General features: G+C 38.8%; 1 protein-coding gene and 2 long non-coding RNA genes across 7 annotated transcripts in view; 2 read left to right on the forward strand and 1 right to left on the reverse strand.

The window, feature by feature from the left end:
* Positions 1-12,734, forward strand: part of cdkl5 (cyclin-dependent kinase-like 5) — a 54,950-nt gene extending 42,216 nt beyond the window's left edge. For 3 of the 5 annotated variants that reach the window (XM_052110908.1, XM_052110909.1, XM_052110912.1), the window contains exons 14-20: positions 1,799-1,900; positions 2,382-2,511; positions 4,789-4,912; positions 6,205-6,310; positions 7,186-7,308; positions 9,621-9,836; positions 11,683-12,734. In XM_052110908.1, the coding sequence (XP_051966868.1) occupies positions 1,799-1,900; positions 2,382-2,511; positions 4,789-4,912; positions 6,205-6,310; positions 7,186-7,308; positions 9,621-9,836; positions 11,683-12,060 (1,179 nt within the window). In that variant the 3' untranslated portion in view covers positions 12,061-12,734. The remainder of the gene's footprint in view (positions 1-1,798; positions 1,901-2,381; positions 2,512-4,788; positions 4,913-6,204; positions 6,311-7,185; positions 7,309-9,620; positions 9,837-11,682) is intronic. The other 2 variants (XM_052110910.1, XM_052110911.1) reach the window with 2 other exon arrangements.
* On the forward strand, positions 7,911-8,801 carry LOC127632362 (uncharacterized). The gene is made up of 3 exons (XR_007969091.1): positions 7,911-8,002; positions 8,217-8,430; positions 8,753-8,801. It is a non-coding gene; the product is annotated as an uncharacterized LOC127632362 (long non-coding RNA).
* On the reverse strand, positions 7,959-8,830 carry LOC127632361 (uncharacterized). Its single transcript, XR_007969090.1, has 3 exons — positions 8,816-8,830; positions 8,600-8,706; positions 7,959-8,065 (listed from the first exon to the last, which is right to left on the reverse strand). It is a non-coding gene; the product is annotated as an uncharacterized LOC127632361 (long non-coding RNA).
* Positions 12,735-18,082: the final 5,348 nt, after the last annotated feature.

An 18,082-nucleotide genomic window follows, 5' to 3' on the forward strand; every position in this document is an offset into this window, starting at 1 on the left:
TTTGACTAAACATCATCTTATACAGGTCGAATTATTTTAATTTTAAACATTTAATAGATTTTATTGGAATTATTAGTTTTAATTACAGATCTGCTTCTCGGTCAGAACCCATTTTGAGAAATTTTGACCTCAATATTTTTCCTTGTATCTGGATTAACCGTGCATGGATATGTAGTAATTAGGGCTGTCGAGAATTTGCGCTTTAATTCAGTGCGATTAATTTGATTAAAAATAACGCTTTAAAAAACGCAATTAATCGCAATGCCCCCGACCGTAATAAGGAAGATTACTGAGAAATGCAAGCTTGTAGTACCACCTATTTACTCCAGAGGGCAGTAAGTGAAACGTCAGCTGTATGGGAACACACAGTTTATACAGTGAAGAAAACAACCATCCAGCAGAACAACACAAACATGCGTTACGTTCTTGCGTTCAAAACACTTGATGCAGCACAAATTTGAACTAAGAGATCTCAAGACGTGTTTTAAGTATTAAACTATATTTAACTTGACACAGTGACCTAAACATTTATGTTTATGACGCAACACACCTGAGACGCTACACAAGCATGTCTGATGCAGATGTACATTGACGGGTCCTTAAACAAGCCCTCATAATAAATCTCAATCTGATTGACAAATTCACTTGTGTAATGGATTGCTGTGAACTGTGTGCCAATGATTGACTTATGATCAATAATATGGTAGTAAACAATACATTGTATTCTAAAGCTGTTTTTTATATTGTCTTATCAATGATTAACTCTTCTGCCACAAGAAAGTAATGCATTTAATTATCTGAAAATCTTTTATGCCATTGGGAGCATCTTGGGGTTCAGTGTCTTGCCCAACGACACTTCGCCATGAGGAGTCGTGTGGGCTGGGAATCGAACCGCCAACCCTGCGATTAGTGGCCGACCCGCTCTACCACAGAGCCACATAATTTGATGTTCCTATATTCAGACTTTGGACATGAACTTTATCACCACCTGCTGGTGGAATCTACAACCTGCAAATGCAGGAAGGGATTTTAGACTTTGTGCTGAAAACAGACCTGCTTTTGAAACGTCTTAGCGCAATTAGCTGTTTCTTAGGAAAATAGCAATTTGCACTTTGCGTCACTTTATTAACATACAACACACCTACAGTTTGCGTGCATACACCCACAGATAGCGCAAACACTCCAGCCCACACCCACTCGCACTTAGCGCTGGCACAAAAATAGCGCTTTGAATTAGCATCCTCACGAAAATTAGATAAGATGTAGCACCTATAACTAAACTATACCCAAATTAATCAGAATTAAGGAACATTCTGCCTTGCATCCTATTTTGTGTTCCACGAAAGGAAGAAAGTCACATAGGTTTGGAACAACATGAGGGTGAGTAAATGATGACAGAATTTTCAGCAGTCTGGACATGCATATATTAGTTTCAACCAGGATGGTCTTTTCATCAGGGTATCTTTCCTTCACAGCAGAGAAGTGATCCACGCGTCTTTCTCTTAATATTACTTTTCAGTTTTATTCTGTTTGCAAACAGCAATAATCCAAACAATGCTTATTGAGGCCAAGCATTTCAGGAGATTCAATTGTGATGTGTGTGTAAGTGTATGCATGTTCCAATGCGATCTAATTTATGATATGGCTCTGTTGCATCCTGCAGTCATGTTTTTTTTTACCGTTGTGTGCACACTATTTGATTACTCAGTCAACCACTCACACCTCCGTGCACACAATTACTCACACTTTTCAGTGTCTTCCAGTGTCTGCTTATTTTGCTGTGTGTTTATGTCTGCAGAATGACCAGTCTCCTAAAGAGAAGCCTCACTCTCGCCCCCCGATTAAAGATTCTACGAGGGACAACACCGCTCCCTTCCACTCACAACGCCCAAAAAATGAGGTCCGAGGTCTCAACAGGACCCTCAGAACCCCAACCCCACACAGACACACACTCCTACTTGATGGGCCTTATTTCATGAAATACGAGCAGAACAAATGAGTGTTTATTGTTCATAAAACCATTTTATTCAATGCAGAGATTACTTAAGAATGGATTAAAGATGCGTTCAACTCGTGTTGCATGAATAAAGTCCAGTAAGTTGTTTAAATGTCACTTACTAATGTTTTTCATGCCCTGTCTTATATTTGTTTTATTTTAATGCATTAATCATGAACAAAAATGACATAATTTTTATGTTTTGTAAACATTCACATCATTACATTAACTGCTAGCTCATGCCTTTAGCATTACGGTTGAGCTCTTTACTCGTTCCTTCCTTCCTTAATCATTCCTCTTTCCTCATGCAAATATTTAGTTACAGTTAGACAAAGTACAGTATTTAAGGGAAATGGCTGTCTCACTGTTCCATATTGTCCTGTAGTGTGATCGTCCTCTTGTAACTCAGGCTGGGATGTACCACGACACTCATATGGAAGATGGAACCTCGTCCAAGGAGAACAGAATGATCTACACTGACTCAATGCCTCGCAGAGTGGGAAGCTTTTACAGAGGTAACCTTTAAACCATTTCCTTCTTCCAACTGTTTCTTGTGTAACCATCATATTTCTTGCATTTAATGGAAACTGTTACCGTAGAGTTATTAATGAATAAATAATGTATATAAAAAATACTATTTATAAATATATATACTGTATATCTGTATATGTATGTATGTATGTATGTATGTATGTATGTATGTATGTGTATGTATATATATATGTATATATATACACAGTATCTCAAAAAAAAGTGAGTACACCCCTCACATTTTTGTAAATATTTTATTATATCGTTTCATGTGACAACACTGAAGAAATGACACTTTGCTACAATGTAAAGTAGTGAGTGTACAGCTTGTATAACAGTGTAAATTTGCTGTCCCTCAAAATAACTCAACACACAGCCATTAATGTCTAAACCGCTGGCAACAAAAGTGAGTACACCCCTAAGTGAAAATGTGAGAGATACTGTGTGTGTGTATATATATATATATATATATATAATTACTCTATACTTTTTGCAAATAACTTGGAAATTGGTTAGTTATCATTTATGTTCTTTTATTTTCTTTCTTTCTTTTTTTTGGGGGGGTTCACCCAATTTGGAATGCCCAATTCCCAATGCGCTTTTAAGTCCTCCTGGTCATGTAGTGACCTCAATCCTGATGGCGGATGTGGAGGCTTCACGCCATCCACCACGGCATCCACGCTCAACTCGCATTCAAACGAACCACATTATAGCGACCACGAGGAGGTTACCCCATGTGACTCTAAACTCCCTAGCAACCGGGCCAATTTGGTTGCTTAGACAACCTGGCTGGAGTCCCTCAGCACGCCCTGGGATTCGAACTACTGAACTTCAGGGGTGGTAGCCAGTATCTTTACCACTGAGCTACCCAGTGCTACTGAGCAACATTCAAATGTTCAGGGTTTTTGATATAAAGTCCATTATACTCATTTTTGTTGATACAAGTATATGTATGCATGCCATAAAATCAGTGGATATGTTGTAATTAAAAGTTGGGAAAAATCTTCTGGCATTTTCCAGTTGACGTTTTTAAAATGGTAACAATTGGGCAGATTTTATTCATATCAAACTCATAATAAAATATCAAAACAATAATTTTCTCTGGAATCCGTTCGGTCTCTGTCATGCACATGTTGGGTATCTCTCGCGTGGTTTCCTTCTTGACACCGGCTCTGATGACAGTGACCGTTTTCAGGCAACGCAAAGAGATACGGCAGCTTGCCCATATCTCTCCCACAGCTAGTTCACCGCTTGCGGGTGAAGTCTCCATTCTTCATACAGTAAATCCGCTATTGTGTTTATTTTGCCCGGGACATGCGGTGCACACGTAATAAATACTGCGGAGTCGAGCGTGTACCTCCTGTAAATGTACTGTGTGTATATATACCAATTTTAGGCAAAGGAAGTGGGGCAAAAAGGTGAAGTTTTGAGAAGTGAAAAAACAGAGACTACATTAATTGCATTCATTTTTTATTTTTTGTGTTACACTATTAATCACAGAAATGAATGCATTAAATTTGCCAGTCCTAAAATATAAAGAGAGATGGATGGATGGTGTTGCAAAATACCTATCGAACAAAATATTTGATTTTAAATAGACAAAACTTTAATATAAGTATATTACAAAATATTCACATATACAATATACTGTCCAAATATATAAATAGTTTGAGAGTATAGGGAGAGCGGCTTGATTGTGTCATTCGCAGTGAGTCAGTGGAGTTGACGGTTGCTGCAGAGCTCTTTTTGCGCACTTTGTTGGCCACTATTCTGATTAGTGGATCTTCCTCTGCAGGATCATGGGTAACGTAGTTCACCAGAAACTGCACTATAAAACATTATTTTTGTATTTTTTTAAATAAAGTTGAAATAACGCAGACTGATAGCTTCAACAGAAGCATAGACCATCGATTAACAACCTTATAAATTGGCATTAAAAATCAGTTAATGGGATTTTTACATCTGGAACCCGACTGTTGCGCTCTGTAGCAAGCAGGAAATCATGTTGATGATGTCTAGGAAGTAATCTAAAGCTGGTGGCTATTTATTTAGAAAAAAGGGATGAGCCCTTCAGTACAGTATGTCCTGCCCAAACTTCCTGTGTTCATCGGAAATATGTCAACACCGACAAAGAAAACTGTGCTCGTCAAGATATTTCTTGGGGTATTTGAAAACTTTAGCATGTCACTGGGGTTTGCTTTTTGCTTTTTCTTTTTTGTGTTGCTGATTCTTCCATTTGTTTGCTCTGTCTTCTGGTTCAGTCCCCTCTCCCCGACCCGATAACTCATTCCACGAGAGCACCGGGCAGAGCAGAGTTCCAGCGGTGGCGGCAGAAAGCACGGCCATGACAAACCACCCCAAACGTCAGACCAATTTCGACCCCTGGTGAGCACACCCGAGATCCAGATAAATCATTCTGTTTATGTGCGAAGTCTTGGACTAGAGGACAAAATACCTTGTTGGAAGGGTGGAAGTGATAACATTAAATATTTGACTACAAACTAATGACTAGGAATTCAGTGTGTGGAATAAAAATGTATATTTGTAGTTTTGCTGGTGAGTGATGCAGTTGGTGCAGATAATAATAATAATGCATTATAGCTAAATTACCTGCACACAACATAGTTATGGGTAAATCTTTTTAATCACATTTTTTAAAAACATGTTTTCTTTTATTTATGATCACTTATGATCTAACATGATTTTTATTTACATACACTTTAGCATATTTCACCCCAAAATCACATGAAAAAAATAAGAAATTATATTTTGCATTTAGAAAATTATGCCTTATGCTTTAATTTTATTTATATATATATAAATAAATAAATAAATATATATATATATATATATATATATATATATATATATATATATATATATATATATATGTATAATATAATATAATAATGTAATATATATATTTATTTATATATATATATATATATATATATATATATATATATATATATATATTATATTTATATATATATATATATATATAATACTTTTTATTATTATTATATATATATATATATATATAATAATTTTATTATTTTTTATATATATATATATATATATATATATATATATATATATATATATATTTATAATAATAATTTTTTATTATTTTTATATATATATATATATATATATATATATATATATAATAATTTTTATTATTTTTATATATATATATATATATATATATATATTTATAATAATAATTTTTTTATTATTTTTATATATATATATATTTATTTATTTATTTATTTATTTTTATATATTTAAAAAAAGGTATTATTATTTATTTATATATTTTTATTTATGTTTCATTCATTTCATTTATTTATGTTCTAAAAAATAAGGCATATTTTCAAAATTATTCAATATCTATACATCATGATAGTGTTTGCTCTGAATTAATTGAAGCACATTTTGATAAAACCAAAAGTTGTTGTGTCTGGACAGGATGATTCATTACTCTCTAACAATGAAATTTGAATTTTTCTGGCTCAGTGATGTGAATTTGGAGGGAAAATGTGCTCAATTCTCATAAAAACGATGTCCTTAAATATGCTTACTTGTTATGCAAAACATAATTTTGACATGAAATACAGCACAGGCTTTCCACAGTGAGAATGAACTGTTAATGTTTTTATGGAATATATTTCCAGGAATAATTCGGACACGATGGTCATGAGTGCACCCGAGGTCCCTAAACCGAAAGAAAAACAGGGTTTCTTCAGGGCTATAAAGAAGAAAAAGAAGAAGTCGGAGCCGGTAACAATCACTCATAAACTGTCCTTGAACTTCAGAAGTTATATCTGCTGCAGTAATGAGGCAGTAATGCTGTAGCCAAGAGACCGTTTGTATTTCATGTGTATGTATACGTGTTGCTTAGCTGCCGTGTTTGTGTGTTTTTGTCAGTCTGCTAGTCATTGAACTTAAACTGTGTATTGTGCACATGAAGTGAAAAATACTCTCTACTAGAACTGATAGGAGAGGCAGGTGAGTGGCTAAAGAGGTGACTATGGTGAAAAGGTGGGCGAGATGGGCGTGTCATCCCAAAAAGTGGCCGTCCTCGTTAGCAGAGCCTAATGTTTCCAGTTCCTTTGTCCAGTTATGTCCAACAGAATCTGGCAGGGACTCTTGGGGGGAATTCACTAATAATAATTTGCACCCACTGATAGTGTCATGAATGTGCATGCACCGTTCACGTTGTTTATCACCCGATTAACTAAAGGAATTATGCAAATCTGGTAACGGCAAAAAAAATCACGCTGAACGCAATTTGCACGCCGCAATTCCCGTTCTGGCACACTCTGCCAGATCACTTCACCGCTGTGATGCAATCGACACTTTATAATACCAAAAACTTGCTTGACTGTCTGAATAGGTGGCCGATGATAGAACACCTCTTCATCATTTGATGATTATTTGATGTCCAGTGAATTCAGCCCCTGAGAGTGTGGTTCAGTCAGCAGTAGCATTTCCCCACAATAGCCATATGGAGAGCAGTACAGACCCGAGCAGCATGTGCTGTGTCCACAAATATTGAGCCAGAGGACCGTATGTTCATCTGCTGTTTTCAACAACAAAAGATGTTTGGTGTTTATAGAATGAGCCACTGGGGTTTTGTGCGTCTTATATTGCAGACGGACGGCAACGAGGGAAGGAACCCGAGCATCAAGAAAAGCCTTTTCCCCCTCTTATTCTCAAAGAATAGCTTAAAGCATAACTCTTCTGTCAAAGTGCTCCCTGTTGTCCCGCAGCCCATGGTATTGCTCGCTTTAAACCACGCCGCTCTACAAAACAAACACATTCTCCATTGCATGTGATTTGAAATGGTTACATCTTTTAAAACTGTATGCCTTTTTGTCTTTTCATTTGCAAAAAAAACAACAAAAAAAAAAACATTTGCCAGAGCCACATTTTTTTTTAAATAGCAACACTAGTCCCAGATCCATGTTCATATGTGATGTGATTTTAGAACAGTACTGTCAATTACAGCCGTGGTTCTCAACGGGTTGTGACCCAAAACTGTGTTGAACGTCAGTTCTCAATGCTAAAAGCAAATAATAACTGAATAGATAGTTGTGCATAGTTAAAGGGACAGTTCACCCAAAAATTAAAATGCTCTCATCATTTACTCACCCTCATGCCATCCCATAAACTAACGTTCCCAGAACATTGTGGGGTGGCTTGTGTGACAACCTAAAACAAACATATATAGAACGTTCTCTAATGGTTATTGTTAGGTTTTATTTTTATAACCATAAACTAACGTTCCCAGAACATTGTGGGGTGGCTTGTGTGACAACCTAAAACAAACATATATAGAACGTTCTCTAATGGTTATTGTTAGGTTTTATTTTTATAACCATAAACTAACGTTCCCAGAACATTGCGGGGTGGCTTGCGTGACAACCTAAAACAAACATATATAGAACGTTCTCTAATGGTTATTGTTAGGTTTTATTTTTATAACCATAAACTAACGTTCCCAGAACATTGCGGGGTGGCTTGTGTGACAACCTAAATCAAACATATATAGAACGTTCTTTAATGGTTATTGTTAGGTTTTATTTTTATAACCATAAACTAACGTTCCCAGAACATTGTAGGGTGGCTTGTGTGACAATCTAAAACAAACATATATAGAACGTTCTTTAATGGTTATTGTTAGGTTTTATGTTTATAACCATAAACTAACGTTCCCAGAACATTGCGGGGTGGCTTGTGTGACAACCTAAAACAAACGTATATAGAACGTTCTTTAATGGTTATTGTTAGATTTTATTTTTATAACCATAAACTAACGTTCCCAGAACATTGCGGGGTGGCTTGCGTTACAACCTAAAACAAACGTATATAGAACGTTCTCTAATGGTTATTGTTAGGTTTTATTTTATAACCATAAACTAACGTTCCCAGAACATTGCGGGGTGGCTTGCGTGACAACCTAAAACAAACATATATAGAACGTTCTTTAATGGTTATTGTTAGGTTTTATTTTTATAACCATAAACTAACATTCCCAGAACATTGTAGGGTGGCTTGTGTGACAACCTAAAACAAACATATATAGAACGTTCTCTAATGGTTATTGTTAGGTTTTATTTTTATAACCATAAACTAACGTTCCCAGAACATTGCGGGGTGGCTTGCGTGACAACCTAAAACAAACATATATATAGAACGTTCTCTAATGGTTATTGTTAGGTTTTATTTTTATAACCATAAACTAACGTTCCCAGAACATTGTGGGGTGGCTTGTGTGACAACCTAAAACAAACGTATATAGAACGTTCTTTAATGGTTATTGTTAGGTTTTATTATTGTTACATTTTTGTTTTGGGTCACCACTTGATGTCCTGAGTAAATACTGGGGCCTGAAGCAAAACCAGTTGGGAACCACTAAGGTACATGTAATTTGAAGAAGTCTGGCTGAAGACTAAAAACTGGTCTGAAAATGGTCTTCAAGCGTAATGCATCTTTGTTCCTGCAGTACCACACCTGCCAACAGCACTCAAAGTTATGGACTTAATAGCTGGCAGCATAAACAAACTTATAGTTTACTATCAAAATTAGTCATTTTTGGGGGGATGTTGATGTAATGGATCTGGTTCTTTGTGTTTTACATGTCAAGCATCATCAGCATGTGTTCTGTGAGATGCATGGGCCGTCTGTAGCTGAGCCTGCTCAGAAAGGAAGCATGATTTCACATGTACCATTCTCCGAAAACCAGGATTGAGCAGAAGTGGTCAAGAATGTCTTAGAAACACACTTAAGAACACTTGCACATTTTGGTACAAAGGGTCAGAAACTGGCACGTCCTAAATTACTAGCCTCTTTATCTCGCTTCAATAGTCTGTCTCTTCCAAAAGCTTTTGTAAATGCTGTTTATTCATTCGTTTGAAATGTTATCCGTGGTCAACAGATGGATGAAAGCTGGTTTAAAGAGCAGTATTATGGAACGTTTCCAGTCATCTGGCCCTATGCACGTGATTTTGGGTAAACTCTTGACATTGTAAACCAGTCTCACCATTTGGGTGATTTCACTGGTCTTGTGGTTTGATCTTTGGGGCAGGTTCCTGGTGAGGGTCAACAGGACCAGCTCGTGATGCAGAGACCAGTGAAATCCTCCTCACATCATAGTAGTCGACACCGCAACCGGGACCGTGATCGGGAACGCGACCTGGAAAGGGACAGGGAACGTGAGAGGGAACGAAACCGTGAGAGGGATCGCAATCGAGACAGAGACAACACTTGGCCGCCTGAAAAGCAGGCAGACGTGCAGCCTCAGGTAAGAGAAAACGGCAAGAACAGATCTGATTACCCAAGCTAAGCTGGTGTTCAGCTGGTCGAGTTGGTCTCCCAGCCTAACCACTTTACAACTGCACAAAACCCCTCTAAAACCAAAAAACAGACCAGAAAACCATTTAGGTTTGCTGGTCTTAGCTGGTTTCCTAGCCTGACCAGCTGCCAAGTGCCCCAAATGCTTCTAAAATCAGCACACAAATCCAGCTAAGACCAGCAAATCAGTTTAGGCTTCAGGTGTTTCTTTGCTGAAAAAAATAAATATTTGCTTAAACCAGCCTAAGATGGCTTGCTGGACTTATCAGGTTTAAGGTGGTCTAGCTGACCTCCCAGTTTGTCCAAGCTGATGGTCATTGTCTAGCTGGACTCCCAGATGTTCCTCTAGCCTGACCAGTTTCTTCAAAACCCCTCTGAAACCAGAAACTGGACCAGCCTGAGAAGGCTTTTGGAGACCAAAAAAACGGTTTCGTGACTGTTACCCAGCTGGAAACTTGGCAGGTTTAAGATGGTTTATCTAGTCTTCCAGACTGACAAGCTGATAATTGCCGCAAATTCCTCCAAAACCACCAAACCACACCGGCTAAGACCAGCAAATCTGTTTAGGCTTTGGTTGTTTCTCTGCTGGAATTTTTTTTTAAACCAACCTGGGCTTGTTTGCTGGTCTTTGCTGGTTTTATGAAGGTTTAGTTGGCCTCCCTGCCCGACCAGCTGATACAGTAATTGCCCCAAATTCCTCTAAGACCAGCAAACCAGTTTAGGCTTAGCTTGTTTACCTGCTGGGAAAAAAAACTGCTTCTACCAGCCTGAGCTTGTTGGCTGGTTTTAGCTGGTTTAAGAAAGTTCAGCTTGTCTACCATCCTTACAAGCTGAAAAGTGTCCTAAATCAGTCTAAAATCCGTAAACCAGACCAGTAAACCATTTTGGGATTTTGTTTTTAACCTGTTGAAAAAAACAGCTTAAACCAGCCTGAGCTTGTTTGCTGCTCTTAGTTGGTTTAAGAAGTTTTAGCTGGTCTTCCGTCCTAACCAGCTGGTAAGTGCCCCCTATTCTCGTTTAAAACCAGTAAACCAGTTTAGGCTTTGGTTGTTTCTCTGCTGAAAAAAAATAGCTTTAACCAACTTAAACTTGTTTGCTGGCATTAGCTGGTTTAAGATGGATTAGCTGGTCTTCATCCTAAACAGGTGATAAATGAGACAAATCCCTCTAAAACCAGCAAACCAGACCAGCAATGACCAGCGAATCAGATTATACTTAGGATGCTTCCCTGCTGAAGAAGAAGAAAAAAAACAAAAACAGCTTAAACCAGCAAGAGCTGATTTGTTGGTCTTAGCTGCTTTAAGGTGGGTTCCCAGTCTGACTAGCAGATAAAACCCATATAACCCAAAAAACTAGACCAGGCTGATCTTAAGATGGTCTAGCTAGTATCTCAGCCTGACCAGTCTAAGATGGTTTGCTAGTCTTTGATAGGCTAGCTGGTTTCCTAGCCTGACCAGCTGATCAGTGCCTCAAACCCCTCTAAAACCATCAAACCAGACCAGCTAAGACCAGAAAACCAATTTAGGGTTTTGCTGAAAAAACAGCTGAAGCCAGCCTGAGCTGGTCTGCTGGCCTGACCAGTTCAGAAGTCTCCTAAAAACCTCTAAAACCAATAAACCAAACCAGCCTGGTCTTTCAGAAGTGTTGTCTGTGTGTGTTTTAGTGTTTTGAGACATTACATCAGTTGGTCTGTTTGTTCCAGCTGAGAATCCCTTGCTGATCTAAAACTTGATATTTTATAATGGAAAACTCAAGCACAAAGTTTATTTTTCATCCATCTTGGTTTTGTGTTTCAGAACCAGCCCCTGAAGTCCCTGCGTAAACTCCTACACCTCTCCTCGCCTGCTTCGTCCAATCCGCCCCCACCCCCTGATCGCTCCGCAGAACTGCGCTTCCAGCCCCTTCCTAACCCCCCCTCAAAAGGGAACCCAAACGATAGCAGAGGGCACCCGGCGGGCAGCGTCACGCCCAATACCAAGAGCCGCAAACCCCACAACTACCCTCTGCCAGGGCAGATCGAGTCCAGCTGGCACATCTCTGCTCTGAATCGAGCCGAGGGGGCACCGTACCCAGATCAAATGGCTAATAAAGGTGGGCAGAACGGCATCGGCTTTAGCAGAGCCGCCCGCACAAGGATGCCAAACCTCAACGATCTGAAAGAGACGGCTCTTTAGATGGAGCCCCTAGTGTCTAATTCGTTGCTCGGTCTCTCTTTCCTTACTGGCTACCTATGGAATGCTATACTATATTGTTCATACAGTGGTATGCAATGCCACTTCTGGACAGAGGGTGGCAATAGTTATGTCTCAGATTTGTTTTTTTTAAAAGCATCCACATTTGATAGAATTTGTATTCTCGTTCATTACATCTGGGTTCAGTTTTTCTGTTGAATATCCTATTGACAATGATGATATGAATCTATGTATTTCTTGATGTACATTTTTGGATGGGGGGAAAAAAAAATCTGTGGAATTGTTAGAGCTTTAGTTTATACACAAGAGAATGTATAAATATTTCATGTGTAATAATTCTATATTTCATGGAGATTATTTAATGAATTATCGGTGTGTTAATAGTTGCAATGTACAGAGTGCATTTTACGGTTGTAACAAATGTAGTTATTGTTTGAATTATTTTCCTCTCTTTATCGAACGTTGTTTTCTGATATGAATTCTCCGTGCAGATCTATATTACGCTCTCTCATACTGCAGGTGAAAGAATCAATTGTTCTCTCAAGGTTTCGATTTTGGAGTTTTCCCCATTTTAAAGACATGACAGCATATCAGCAATTACTGATGCTTCTTATCCAGGTTCTATGTTACTTTTCATACGAGAAATTAAAGTAAAGTCCCACGATGGCTATTTGTCTCACTTTACCTTCACCTGGTGTCTAACAGTGTTTCTGCTCATTTTAAAGGAATATTCCGGGTTCAATACAAGTTCAACTGAATCGACAGCATTTGTGGCATAATGTTGATTACCTCAAAATAATCAAACTTTTGTCTCGTCCCCTCGAGAAATCTGTTGTGCAATGAGGCACTCACAATGGAAGTGAATGGGGGCCAATCTGTAAACAATAAAATACCCACTATTCAAAAGTATAGCCACAAGATGTAAACAAATACTGTGTGTTAGCATCTGGGATTTACCGGTGTTGCATCGATTTCCAGATCACAGGGTTTATGTGTTACGTCGTCATGGCAACGAAATTGTACAATTGGATAAACTTTACACAGAGAAGGTTAGTGAGCCATTTTACCTCTTTAACATCACATTAACACGCATGTTGTTTACGTCTAGTAGCTATACTTTTGAAACCGTTGAGTATTTTAACGTTTACGTATTGGCCCCATTGACTTCCAAAATCTTGGCACCCATTCACTTGCATTGTATGGACCTACAGAGCGTCAAAATCCTTTTAAAAATATCCTTTTTTTTATTAATGGGATAGTTCACCCAAAAAAATTTATTCTCTCATTATTTACTCACCCTCGTGCCATCCCAGACATGTGTGAATTTCTTTCTTCTGCAGAACACAAATTCATATTTTTAAAAGGATCCTGAAGCTCTGTAGGTCCATACAATGCAAGTGAATGGGTGCCAAGATTTTGAAGCTCCAAAATCCAAATAAATGAGCATAAAAGTAATTCATATGACTCCGGTGGTTAAATCAATGTGTTCAGACACAATGTGAAGTAATATTGTTATCATAAATTCCCCTCCATGCCCAGTAGGGGGCGATATCCACGAAGAACGTGAATTGCCAAAAACAGAAGAAGGAGAAAGTAAAATTAAAGTGGAGTTTGGCTGAGCAGGGAGGAGAATGTATAGTTAAAAATGACTTTAATATTGATCTGTTTATCACCCACACCTTTCATATCGCTTCTTAAGATATGGATTTAACTACCAGTCATCTGGAGTACATTGTTTGTTTCCTTTATGTGGATCTTTGAGCTTCAAACTTTTGGCACCCATTCACTGTATGGACCAAAAGAGCAGAGAAAATCTCCACTTGTGTTCGGCAGATGAAAGAAAGTCATACACATCTGGTATGGCATGAGGGTTTAAAAGCATTTACCCCAATGTTGTTGTGGAACACATAAAGTGACTTTTTGAAGAATATCCTGGCCACTCTTTTCCATATAATAAGTGAACGAGGAACGGGGCTGTCAAGCTCCAAAAAGTCAAAAAAATATGTAGTCAAGAGCCAGATCAGTCCTAATTATGTACAAATCTTTCCGACCTGTTTTGTGAACTGGATCAACCGGTTCTGACTCAAAAGATGAATTCGCTCTCGAACAAGACATCGCTGCTTTTTCAAGAATGGCAAGGTTTTCAGCGAATATCGTCTTGTCTCACACATATCTGTTGGTGGCCTCAGAAAGATACATTTGTGACATGAGAGGGTGTTACATGTTACCCCAATCTAGGCTAGGGGAAGAGGTAAAAAAAAAAAAGTGATCAAATAATATTATTTCAAAAGCTATCTAGAAGTGTCTCCTCTCCTGCCAGCACTACACGAGCACACAGGTTATCAGCAAAAATAAGAGTTTTTATTTACAATTGTTTAAACTAAGCATGAGTTCAGGAGGGGTCCAGGCCAAAATAACAAACATAAAATCTCTAGCTGCCCGGAGAACAGTTTAGTTATCCTAAAACGGATTGGATAGTGAGTGCTTTGTGTTGTTGCGTTTTCGTGGTGGTAGCATCAGTTCATTAGAGCCTAGATCCCTAAGAGCTGGATTTCCTGTGAATAATACATTTCAGGCTGGCCGGCCAGTGGCCTCAACGTTTCTCTTAATGATCTCGACCCCACCGGCTGGTAATAAGGATGACTTTTACATGGGCACGAGCAGTGCTCAAGGTTGGGCTTAGAGAGTTAAGTCTGTGTCCCTGTCCTGATGCGACTTTCGGCAGTCTCTTTGAGGGCTCGATTGAATGTGCGCATGGTTCCTTTAACAAACAGAACAACTGGTGATTTTAATTGAATCAGTTTAACGGCATGTTTTGAAAAAGATAAAAGCATTGCCTCAGGAGCTGGTAAAAGGGTTTCAAAGTACACTAATGCATTTATTGATCTGTTCATGGGGAGGGCAGGTGTGAGAGCCCCAAAACACGGCTTATCTTTCATTCAGAGCCATGTTACAGTGTTGTGTGTTTACTTCTGATTTACCTCTGTGTACATTATATTCTATATATATATAAGATATATGCAAAATACCTACTCAAATTAGTCAAATTAAAGTGTGTCGTTTCTGCAGAAATAGCCTAATGCTTTTGTTTTTAACAGCCCCCCACCCCTGAACACTCACACCATCTATCATTGGTTGAGGAAACAAATTCACTCACAACATAAACCGGACATGTTGACCCTTTTCGGAGGAGATACCACCTATAAATGGCTAACTTGGTTAACTCCGAGTCTGCATTTAATCCAGGGTACAAAAGCCAAACAAACTATTTTAACATCGAAAAGTAAAACTACACTTCAGCTTTAAATTATGAGGCTTTTATTTACACTGATTATCACAACAGGTGCTTTGTTTAACTAAAGGTTCTCACAAGAACCCCACAAAGAGTGACAGAGCATTTTCATTTCAGTAAATGTGAAATGTGTTATTGTTTATCCATGGTGCGCATTAAACAGACATTTTCCACGTGTGTTTGTGGTGTAAAAGCAGAACTTTATCTATCTTAGCTTCTAAGCACATGACTGGATTTGTATTGTGTTCATGGCAAATTATTTGTATTAGTTGCACAATCATTGAAATACAGACTATAACACATTTTAACCATTTCAACGTTTACATTTATGCATTTGGCAGATGCTTTTATCCAAAGTGACTTACAGTGCACTTATTACAGGGACAATCCCCCCGGAGCAACCTGGAGATAAGTGCCTTGCTCAAGGACACAATGGTGGTGGCTGTGGGGATCGAACCAGCAACCTTCTGATTACCAGTTATGTGCTTTAGCCCACTACACCACCACCACCACTCAACTCCTGTGAACATATACATCATGCGTGTTGATTTCTGTTGTAAGGAAGATTTTCAGCGACATCTTGCACCACAGCAATCTTTATGGGAGCTGTTTATGTTGTTAAATTAAATTGTGTTTTCTTTCATGGTTAAACTGCCATGCAATAACAAACTGTATTGGTTTTTGTGAGGAAAAAGATGCGATTCATCTTATATACTTTTTCACAAGTCTGAAAGTCAACTACTTGTGTTCTTGTTGAATTTTTTCAGGTTATTAATATGACATAAAACACTTTCGTCATTACCGAATTAACACTTTGCCTATAAATGCTTTGGCATTGCATAATCAACACTACGTTGGCACAGTTTGACTCCACAGTGCTAGGCAATTCTCTCATCAGCCAGCTGTCAGTACTGCCAATATAAATAGTCTTGCTGTCACCAGCTGTGTCAAGGTCGCTGTCAAGGTTTAACCTATGACCTTCCTAACCCAAAACAAAATCTACATCAGTGTGTAAAATGTTGCTGATTATGTTTGTCTTGACATATTTAATGGTCTGCAATGATCCCTCTTAGAAATCTGTGAATGAACATCATTGTTTTGTGCTATAAAGTGCTAAAAAGATTGGCATGGCATCTAAAAGAAAAATAGAGCAACACTTTACCCCTCTCCTATCCTAGTCTATGTTTGGTTCCAAGCAAAAGTCCTGTTTTACAGATCTAACATGGTACAATGCTACTTTTAACGCTTCATCCACACTAATACGCTTGCAGTAGAAGACGCATTGATTTTAGCCACATCCACGCAAGTGTTATTTTTGTTAACGAAAACTAAATGAAAACACTTTCGTTGACTGATATGAAAATAAGAACTAACATGGTTGCACTAAACTGAAGCTAAAATAATATACTTTTTCATAACTCTAAAACTAACTAAAATATCATTTAAAAAAAGTGCCAAAAAATTATTTTAGTTCTAGATATTTGATATTATAAAATTTGAAACATTTAGAATCCGCCTTCATTAAAAATCTAAATGCCAGTGTGGCAGGGCGGAGGGCGGAGACGGATAATGATTCCGCACCTGGCCCCTAATCAGGCTAATCAAGTCTCGGAGAGGGATAAAGGCCGACTGGAAGCTGGAGTGCGACAGAGAGAGAGATTTACGTTTGTGTGTTGTCTTTTTGGCTCATTTTGATATTTAAATATTATTTATATTGTCAAGCTGGTTCTCGCTGCCTCCTTTCCATTAATCCCTTTACACTGGTGCCGAAATCCGGGAAGGAGGAGGGATGTGCCGTAGTAGAGTCCTCGCTACTACCATCCACTCCAGTGGAGCAGCCACGGCCATCCACCGGAGGACGGAGGAGGCCGGCTGCCTGGAAGCGGACGAACGACCGCCGACCGCAAGGGGAGGAGGGGCTCCAACCAAACGCCTGGAGCGGTTACCGCTGCCAGGGGCGGGGGAGACGCCTATCGTTCACCAAAAATGCGGCTGGGCGTTCCGTCCGCCAGGGCCCGGAGGTTGGCCTCCGATCAGTCCGGGGAGGTGCGGCTGTCATCCATTAGAGGGTGGAGGAGTGGCCGAGGACCAAGCTGCGGCGTATCGGTTTCCTCTCTCTCTCCCACTGCCGCTCCGTGTTGGCCTTTCCCTCTCTTTTAAAAACGTTTTGTGAATTTGCCATGATCGCGGTTATGGCGTGTAGGTGCCACACTTTTTTTTTTTGTTTCCTCCCCTTGTCCCCTTCTTCATCCAGGTAGACGGGGATAACCTGCCAGCAGACGGTGCGGAAGGCACGCCCCTCCCCGAGGGAGGAATGTGGCAGGGCGGAGGGCTAATCAATCAGGCTAATCAAGTCTCAGAGAGGGATAAAGGCCGACTGGAAGCTCCAGTGCAAGAGAGATTTACGGACAGCTGTCTGACACCTTTGTGTGTTTGTCTTTTTGGTTCAGTTTGATATTAAAATATCATTTATATTGTCAAGCCGGTTCTCGCCTCCTCCTTTCCCTTCAACCCCTTTACAGTCACTAGATAGCAATTACACAAGAGAGGCCAGAGAATAGTACCAGCATTAAACATTTGTAAATGATATCTGTAAAACGTTTTAGCTTTGGCAGCTATAATATACTAAAACTAAACAATGAAATACTAAAAAAACTAGCTGTCAAACAGTGAAAACTAAGGAATACGAAACTGAATTGGAACGACAAATTG

Source organism: Xyrauchen texanus, chromosome 39, assembly GCF_025860055.1.
Source record: "Xyrauchen texanus isolate HMW12.3.18 chromosome 39, RBS_HiC_50CHRs, whole genome shotgun sequence".
Classification (NCBI taxonomy): domain Eukaryota; kingdom Metazoa; phylum Chordata; class Actinopteri; order Cypriniformes; family Catostomidae; genus Xyrauchen; species Xyrauchen texanus.